A 10,132-nucleotide genomic window follows, 5' to 3' on the forward strand; every position below is an offset into this window, starting at 1 on the left:
GCTGCAACGCCAAGTGAGTGGCAAGCTTTGCGAGATGGAAGTGTGTTGCACTTGTGGTGACTCGGYGCACAGCTGCAGAGAGGATAGGTGCTTGAGAGAGGGGCGGGGAGGGAAGGAGGAGAGTGGAAAAATAAAGAGAGAAAGACAGAAAAAAAATGCTCACAGTGTGAGTAACCATCATATGATCAGCACGGCTGCCATGGAAACCGATCCCAGTAGCCGGTCCTTGGTGAGTGAGTCACATGAGTGAATTGAAGGAGACAGGAAACATACATGTATGCAGAGCTGCAGTGTGTGTGTGTGTGTAAGGGGTGTGTGTGTTTTGGAGTTGTCTTGTAAAATATGCAGAGATAAACTGATCAGAATCAGGGCCTTTAAATGAATATTTTCAGTGTCTATTGGGTGAAACGAGATGACAGCAGTTGAGAAACATCATAATGGAACCTGTTAGATGGTTCTGAGGCAGAAAGCAGACTCTCTGCTCAGGATTTATCCTCCTGCAGCCACATTAACTCTGAGCTCTTAGAGGTGACAGAGTGAGAGGAGAGAGCATGTTCAACTCATCATTTGTWGAAAACATTTAGCAGACAGGTCTTGCTGGCATGTCTTATTTAGAGGGAATAAAAAGTCACCCAGTGAGGCAGGAGCACGTGCAGAGGCAGGCACAGTAAATCACTGGTGTCAGGATGAAAAATGACTGTAGTAACAGCCATTAAACCGCTTCACGCCCATTTAAAGACGTTTTTATTAAGTGAGCTGAGCTGATGACAGGTGAGGAGTTTCTCTGAAGGCCACCTGTGTGTGATGCTCCCGCCAAACACTGCAGATGTTTTTTTATGGGGAGGAGGGGGGATCAGCTGCTGACGTGCGCACGAGCGGATGAGTCAAACCTGCGTCAGACCACCGTCGTGACTTTACCCCATAGTAAAGTCTTCTTCCCACAACAACACAGCCATAATAGCCACGTGGAGGAGCAGACGTGCGTGAGGAGAGCAACACAACAGCCTCGGTCTGGAGCTGCAAGCTGAGACAAACGGTGCGCGCGCGCCTCCGTGCCATTCATTGTTTTTTTAAAAAGAAGCCCAAACTTAAAATCGTGTGTCCGCGGCGTCGAGCTCGTGCGTCAGACTTATTACGCACCACGCGCCCTGTGCGACTGGAGGTGGGTTCACATCCAGAGATGCTGCATGCCGCGGCGCCCTGAATGAGCTCCGGATTCACTCTGCAYCTTCATAAGGTAAGAGTTTGATAAAACATGTGTTATTTAAATAGTTTAGATTCGATGTGTTGAAACGGATGTAAAGGGAGGAGGTTTGGAGCAGCTCATCACCTGACAGATGCGCGCGCTTCCACCGCAGCGTCGCTTTTTAATCCTCTGCCCCTTTTTTTTTTACACCGGTCGTGACGCAGCTCACACAGTCGTGAATTTATTTCTTATTTATTTTCTTATTATTTTGCATCTCCGCGGGGCTGTGAGGTGCTKGCTTTGACCTTGACAAGGCGTCAGAGGTTGTATCCACCTCTGGGARTCGGTGCAGCATATTGGCATTCAGGTGTTGACTCATTATTTCTGCCACAACACTCCAGGATCAGATCCAATCAAAGAGAAGCATTTCTGTTTCCGCTCCACCGTCGCAGGTTTTTAACACTGACTCCATTTTCTATCTGTGGATGTCTCAAATCTAAATAATCTCTAGATGAGACAGTGATGGCTGCCTCTCTGAAAGATGCCACAACAAAACCACCATCATCAGCAGCAGCAGCTTTTATTCTCAGCCATGCTTCCGGAGGGGATATCATGTCCATCTATTTGAGAAAAGGAGAGGAGAGACAGGCGACCACTGATTCCAGGATGAGGTTTCAATATTTCAGAAGGAGCCTATTGCTTAGCAACCACAGCAGATAAAAGTGGAGCAAAGCGCTGAGAGGAACCTGTGTTACATCATGGACCCCGGTGCAGAAAGTTGGGAGAGGGGGGTTTGTGGCAGGATGACAATCTGGGATCACACATCTGCCTCCTGGGAGGTGGTGTGTTCACACCCTGAGACCCTCCACATTAATCACAGSGGTCTATAAATACACTCTGCTCTCTGCAGTTTGTTTCGCTCTGCATAAACATCATCTCCAGCAAAATTAATGTAACGATTTTTTTATTCTGTATTGTCACATCCTAGTCCTCTCTGATTCTTTTCATCTCAAGCCTTCTGTTTKTCCTGCAGTGTCTCTGTAAGAACATAAAACTGTAAAAAGCCTCTGAAGAACAGAAACTTTCATTTTACTTTAAGAGCCATGAAGCTCTTTGAATCCTCTGCAGCAGCTCTTTGAACAAATAATGTGAAATGAATTTTTTTTAGAATCACAAAAGTTAATTCAGTTCTTTTGCAGTTTTGCAAAAAGTATCATGTTTCAAAGCACCCCACTTTTTTAAAATTAAAAACTTATTTTGATCAAATAGCTTTTGAATGATTTCAGATTTGAAACKGATTTCTGACTGAAACCATTTGAAGCATTTTCTGAAGGAGAATCAGTTTTGTAATCATGAATAACCTTTTTATTGATTTCATTATGATCTGTATTTAATTTTATTTAGAATTGTCTTCATATTGTAATGTTTTATTTTTTTGACTGTAATTTAAACTGTTGTATTTTCATGTTGCTAAAAGCCCATCTAGGGACCGGTTTTGCAAAGTAGACTATAAATGTTTAAGTGTATGACATTGTAAATACTTGACACGTGTACTTGTTCAAAAAAACAACAACAACAATGAAATGAATGAAACAAAAATCAGGTGTTCTGCAGTCATTCTGAAAACAATGAGAATTAGAGGTAAACCTTGTATTTCATAAAAAACACTTAATGAGGTTTAGGTCAAATAAGTTTTTATTAGAGATAAATCAGTGAGTCACAAACATCTAACAAACTGTCCTAATTTATAGTCACTTAATTAATTACCTCATCAAGGCTTTTCTAATTCATTTTCCAAATGAGTTTTGCACTAAATGCTTTTCTCTTCATTAAAGTTTGGTCTTTTCTTTTATCCTAAAATGTAAAAATGYTGATAAATGTCATCAGTTTCTTTTATTTCTTTGATTTCAGAATGTATAAACCCATGTTTTATGTTATATTTATATAAAACTTGTTGTGGAGTTGAGTTAGTCCAGTTTTTATTTTTATTTTGATCTTTAGGTTTTGTGGCTCTGRACAAATTTCTTTTAATGAGAAAAGATGCAGAAATGACCGCATTGGTTGAAAATATTGCAGCTCCTATGATCTATAAGTAGTAACGGGGTCAGTTTTGTTTCCATTTGATAAATGGGTCAGAAAAGTTGTGCTTCTTCTCTCTGCAGCTGTARTTAAATAAAYCTTTTGTCTGTGAACACGTCTYACCGCAGCTTCAGTGTKAAAGGATGACTCAGCAAACTGTGAGAAAAGCAGCAGCAGCCCTGATCCGTGTGGAGCTACTTTATGTCGTGACTGTTGAGGAATTCGGTGTCGTGCTACTTGTTAAGCCTTTTGAAGGACTTCTGGAGCAGACAGCAAACCTTCTTAAGTCAGGATGAAGAGTACAAGTTCAGCTCTGMAATTAGCCAGCTGCTGTTTTTTTAAATTTAAATTTAAAAGCCTTTTCTTCAGATCAAACATCTCTGATTTTTACTCTCTGCCCTTGAGCTGCCAGAGTAAAAAGTCAAACCCCGCTCTGTCCCCCCATCACCCCACACAGCCCAACAAGTCCTCAAAGTCTCGCCTCTGTCTGCTTTTTTTGGCATTTAATGAAAGTTGTTGTTGCCAGACTTTGATCAGTTTGACCTTTAGTTAATTGGTTTATGCTCAGGAAAAGCTTGTCTGGGTGTTCATGTAAATTTCAGCCAGCAGTCTTTGCTCTTCAAGCTTGCAGCTCCAAAAACCCTTTTTTACTTTGACAGAACTGTGATCTTAGTAATAAAAAAAAGAAAAGGTGACATTTATCCTCAATAAATAACTCATATTTTAAAGCAAAATGTCCTTTCTTTTRTACAACACTGTTTACAGATTATTGTGCTCTCTATCAAAACACGAATAGATTTAGAAAATATTATTGATTCAGAGGGAGAACTTTTACAATATGTTTAATTAAAAGTAAGATTCTTCTAATTCCCATCATTGTCAAACTGACCATATTTATSCAAATCCTCTAGTTTTATTGGTTCATAAACTGTTAGCAAAACTGCTCTTTTTGTATTTCTTTCAACTTGCCATAAAGAAATCAGAAAGTTTTTGTTTCTGGTGGATTTGAGAGAAACATAAGTTGGACAGATAACTTATGGCTAACAGGCTAACAAAGCCTTAGCATGACCTGATCTACATGGTTTACTTCTTATATTAGTTTAATCCACACATTTACACTTAAATGGACAGGATAAATTTGCCATTCCTGTTATTTTTACAGAAAACATAAAATTRTGTCACATTTAGTCAAAGCTGTAAGCCTCTGGTTTAGGACCTCATGTGTGAAACTCAACTGATTTGCTGGTTTTTAAAACAGTTTGGTTAAACAAAGTTACTTAGTGTAAAAACCACGTAAAATATCATCATCTTCTCTGCTTGATGCTTCATTTTCCACAACAAACAGTTGATTYTTTTACCAGATGAACATTATTTGAGCTTCATCGTTAATCCGGGCTTTTAATGAGATGGGGGGTTCTGCTTGTTTACCTTCAGAGTGCAATGCTGCATCAGTGGATTACGGCTTTAATCAGTTAATGAGGRTAAAATCCTCATGTATGCAGGGCAATAAGACCTGATGAAGGCAGCATCTCTTGTGCAGCTGTGTGATCGGCACCGCTTTGCACCGAAGCCTTCAGGGATGAAGTTAAAAACAGGACAGATAAGATTAAAAAGACAACAAGAAATACATGTTCAACTCCAAGCAGAACGGCATCAAACTGCGTCTGAATTAAAACAACCTGAGGACGAGATGTTGAAGCTAAGAAAGAAGGACACTGGTAGCAGATTCAGTCTCTGCTCTGTTTTAATTGTTGCTGAATTCTCCCGGGAGAGGCAGTCACACAGACGGCACGCTGGTGTTCATGCTGCTCACATGACCCAGCTCCAGTATAATAGGCTGCGCTGTGAAATGGATTGTAATTCAATCKATGAGTTTCGTTCGCCACAATAAAGTGGATTACAGAAATACCTCGTGGCTCTGAAGTGCTGCTGTTTTTAACCGACATTAAAAAAAAACCTCAGACTGAAATAATTGCAGTCCACCTTAATGGCTCTGGATGTGGAGCTGTGGTTATTTTAGAAGTTGTGACTCATCTAATTTGGTCTAATGTTCACATTTCTATATAAAAAAAACTGCAAAGAGACCATTTTTGAAGTGGATCGGTTTTGTTTAAACCATAAACTGYATTAGTTGTTTAGTTTAGGACATGAAGCTGGTCAACAATTCATTAAACACAAGCAGTGGACAAGAAAGATATGCCTAAAAACAAGCTTTCATTACCTATCCGTGTCCGAGTTTTAAAACCCTTTTGTATGACAGTCTGCTTGAAAGCTTTATTTACTGTTTGACACTGAGTTTGTAAAAAGCATGCCAACATGTGAGGCTTTATAAAAGAGTTTTATCTTTTAATCGCTCTCCATTTCTCAACATTTCTCCCCACAGATTTAAAAAAGACACAATTGTTTTCCATCTCCTCGCCCCCTTCCAAGCGTCCGCTTCACTGATCGTTCTTCTGGACCCCCGTCGACCCCCCACCCAGACCTCCGAAGGCGCCACTGTGTGTCAGCAGCCATGCCAAAGAACACCAAGGTGACTCAGCGAGAGCACAGCAATGAGCCGGTCACCGAGTCGGTGGCTGACCTCCTGTCCCTGGAGCACCCCATGGACTATAAGAGCAGCCAGATGAGTATGGGTCTCAGTCCTGGATCTACAGCCCCGGGAAAGTCCCTGCTGCCCGAGCAGGACTTAGAGGATGGTCGGCCCGCGTGGAACAATAAGTTGGAGTACATCCTCGCACAGGTGGGCTTCTCCGTGGGTCTGGGAAACGTTTGGAGGTTTCCCTACCTGTGTCAGAAGAACGGTGGAGGTAGGTGGATGAAAAACAGCTTCATGTCTGTTTAAAGAAAGAAAAACAACCAGTTTTATGTGGACCAAACAAACAACAACACTGTTAGGTGAAGGTACACTTCCTTTGGCTTCAATACCTAATTAGGCCACAAAATCTGAGCAGAGATTCCCCCCAGGACCCTCAGAGATATTCTACTGAGTCAAAACTGGTTTAATGATGTTATTTTCTGTTTGTTCTATAAAATCCAAAGTATGAGGCCAGCTGGAGTCATAAACCAAATATCACTTAAAAATTAGACTTTGTAGTCAGTTCAGTTTATTTAAATAGCACCAAGTTAAAATTTTAGTTGTCCCTGACTATACAGCAAAAACAATAATAAGATCTAATTCAAATGGMCGTACAGTCAATTCATTAAAATACACAGAATTTTGAAATGTCTTTTAGCAATAAGGAAAGCAGCACTTCAACACAATCTGCCGTCCTGAGCAGCGTGGCGACAGTGGAAAGGAACAATTCGCTTTTAACAATAAGAAACCTGCAGCAGAACCGAACCATCTGGACTGACCTGCTGGTGTTGGAGAGGAATAGTTTCTATGAGGAGAAAAACACAGATTAACTACAGCAATAATCACAAATACAAGCACAGACGTTAGGTAGAATAAAGAAAGCAGCAAGGCGAGGAAATGTGGACAGTTTGTCCTCCAGCAGTCTAACARAAATAAAACACACCCAGCTTAAATWACTGTAAACTCTGAATTTGATCAGAAATAATTGGTGCCAGGTTGAAATCTCAAACAGACGTGTTTAGAGTCAGCTATCAGCTACAGAGTGTGTTGCTTCTTACATGAACTCAACAATTTCTAAAGGTTTAACTCTCCGCTTGGTCAAACAATTCAACAAGAGTGTTTGAATTTTCTGCAGTCAACAGATTTAAGGTTTGTTGTAGGTGAAGTCAATAAAAAACAACTTGATTGAAACTTGATTTGTTTCTGGCACACAGAGAGATAAGTCAGAGCTGCAGTTACTCCTTCAGAACGAGTCACTTTCTCCTGTCTGAGATGCATCAAACCTTTACCTCCTTTAGTTCAGTTCGTTTTCATTCCTGCATTTTTTTTCTTTTCTTGGCTGAGAATGTTTATTCAATAACTCCTGTATTTTAGGGTTGGGCATAATCGTATCGTGTGCAATTAATCGTCAGAAAAACATTAATCAATTACTTTTTGGCACTTGAGGATTAATATGATTAATGCCACCAGGCAGAGTCCGCTCGGTGCTCCTCTCTGCTTCAGATATGATGAATGTAAAAAAAAAGTTCTGTAATTTATTTATCTATCAACACAATTTATAATTTGATGTATAGCCTGAAGTCTGTAATTTTGACACAATTTGGAACAGATTTTTACAAATCTTTCCCACTAAATTGGTCATGTGACCAGGACATAAGGGTGTCCAGGGGATTAATCGTCAAATTAATTGTTATCGGCTAAATACCATAATTAATCGATATTAATTTTTTTGCCAATATTGCCCAACCTTACTGTATTTATACATAACAATATCACACTAAAACTCCTCACGTTCTGCTGTAGTTTTTTTTTTTTTTTTTTGTGCTGTGTCACCCTAAGATCAGCAGTGGCCTCCATCTGGCCCCTTTTAAACATTCATAATGGCACCTCTGGATATTAATACATTTTTCTGCAAAAATCTATTTTTGTAGTTAAAGGTACTGAAGAGGAAAGAAAAAAGAAGTCTGCTGCTTTGGTCACTCTTTTCTCTGTTTGTCTTTTATTACAAACACCTGAACTAAAGTCACCTCAGCTCTAAAACATCGCAGCCTAACAGACAAATCACAAATTAAATGAGGTTTTATTGTGGTGTTTGTGTCTCCTGGAACCTGGTGGGAGGATGAACATTTGTCTGGAGTTGGTACAAGCAGATTGTGACACCATGCAAGAGCAACCTTTTGACTCAGCTGCCAGCTGGAAAAACGTTTATTTGATTGGTTTGTTTTTTACCAAAGGAATTCCAAACCATCCTTCCTATCAGGATCTGTATCATGTGGTTGCTTTTGTTAGATTTATGTGTGCGTGTGCGTGTGTGTGTGTGTGTGTGTATGTGTGTGTGTGTGTGTGTGTGTGTTTATTTCTGTTCTTTTCTTTGTAACGTTAACTTTCTTTATTTTACTTGTATTTACTTGTTTCCATGTGCGACCAGTTTGTTCTCCCAGTATCCGTTCCTGCTCCTCTGTTCTGCCACACCCACACTCACCTGTTTCCAATTACTCTTCAGGCCCAGCCTTCTTACAGTGCTTCTCACAGTCCGTCTGGGATCTAACATTGTGTAGCCACGTCTCCTTGAGTTTTTTCTAGTCGTTGCTAAATTAGCCTTTTTGTTTTATTAAATTCTTCAATTTTATCAGAGTTTCCTCGTGTTTGTCACTTCCACCCCTTTTTTTTTACTCCTCTAGGTCTCCCCAAATATATATATATTTTGCCTTTCTGTTTTTTTATGTCTTCCAATGCAACTGGCCTCGACACCCTGTAAACACTGGAGTACGTTAGTAGGTTTTAGTCAGTGCAGCAACTGATTACATTTTTTAAAGACTCTTTAAATTAAAAAAACTTCAACTGAAATGTTTTTTATACATTTAAAACATTTCAGCACAGCACATCTTCTTTTATTTAACAGCAAAATGAGGCTTCAGCTCATTTGCTTCTTTATGCAGACAGAAAAATAAAACAAATATATGACTTTGACCAAACCAGCCTCGTTACTCCAGTCCTACATGTCAGTTAATTAATGAGGGTTTATGAACGTTATAGTTATTATTGTGCAGGATCATTAAAACCACTTTCCACATAGATTTATGCCATTTTTCTACTTTTTATCTTTTTTGAACAGTGTTAAATTTAGCTTTCAGTTCATAGCTTTTGATTAAATCAATCACTTATCCTTCCAGTATGTCTGTACAGCATCTGTGAGAAAACATTTAAACAGGCAGAGACCTTGATAGTTTATTTATGTCCTCACCAACAGATTTTATTTCCATGTTTTCTGTGCAGCTGCAGTTCAGAGCAGAGCTGACAGTAAGAGGAAAAAGCCTCTAAGATGACACCGTGTTCTTTTTGTTTGCCGCTCCATCAGCCACAGAGGAGAATGAAATGTTTCTTTGTTGTTTTTTTAATGGAGTCCAGTGTGGACGGAGAGTGTCTGCTCTGTGTGAACCAATCCTCTCTGGCTTTGGATGCTCCTGTCACCATGGTGTCCCTTCGGTTCTTGACGTAAGCAGGACTGGATCTGACTTCTTGTCTGTGATCGCCGTCTGTTCTCGGGGCTTTTTTTTTTCTCTCTTCTGACCAAAGCAATAAAAAAGAGGGTCACAACAGATGAAGTGATGGATAGACAACCCAGAAACAGGCTAAAATCAGAACAGAGAGTGAGGAAGGGAGTGGAAGCAGTAAAATCAGTGTTTAAAGGTATAAACAAAAATAAAATAGAACTTGTTGGATGCTTCTGTTTCATAACCAGTGTTCAGACTGTGCAAATAAAATCATTTCCTCCCCCCTCTGACCTTCCAATGTGTCAGGTGCRTACCTGGTGCCCTACTTCATCCTCCTCCTCCTCATCGGCATCCCCTTGTTTTTCCTGGAGCTGGCAGTGGGTCAGAGGATCAGGAGGGGCAGCATCGGGGTGTGGAACTACGTCTACCCTCAGCTGGGAGGCATCGGGGTTTCCAGCCTGATGGTRAGCAAAATAYCTTAAACATTGTTATYATTATTGTTATTATTAACATTATTATATGTGTTTTATTTCTGGGTTTTAGTGGAACAAACTGCTGATTTGAACAGAAAACAACTGATGGGATTAAAAGTCTTCTTGAATGTTTGGGTCTTCATAGTGCTGAGGGAAAGTTAAAACTGAAAMATTCCATTTTGTTGTTTGAAAACCATGAAAATTGACATTAAGCTTCACATACAGTAAATCTATTCAGTAAAACATTAAGACTAAAAAAGTCTACTTTTTGTTGGCAGCAGAAAAAAAGACGGACTTATTGTTTCATTGCAAATATATTTTAAAA

General features: G+C 39.7%; 1 protein-coding gene across 1 annotated transcript in view; it reads left to right on the plus strand.

The window, feature by feature from the left end:
• Positions 1–878: 878 nt before the first annotated feature.
• Positions 879–10,132, plus strand: part of slc6a17 (solute carrier family 6 member 17) — a gene marked incomplete in the record, with an annotated part of 20,110 nt that continues 10,856 nt past the window's right edge. Inside the window, 3 exon segments of the mRNA XM_014019970.1 lie at positions 879–1,237; positions 5,649–6,072; positions 9,641–9,798. Of these exon segments, the coding sequence (XP_013875424.1) occupies positions 5,778–6,072; positions 9,641–9,798 (453 nt within the window).

This window comes from Austrofundulus limnaeus, unplaced genomic scaffold (assembly GCF_001266775.1).
Source record: "Austrofundulus limnaeus strain Quisiro unplaced genomic scaffold, Austrofundulus_limnaeus-1.0 Scaffold3, whole genome shotgun sequence".
Taxonomy (NCBI): domain Eukaryota; kingdom Metazoa; phylum Chordata; class Actinopteri; order Cyprinodontiformes; family Rivulidae; genus Austrofundulus; species Austrofundulus limnaeus.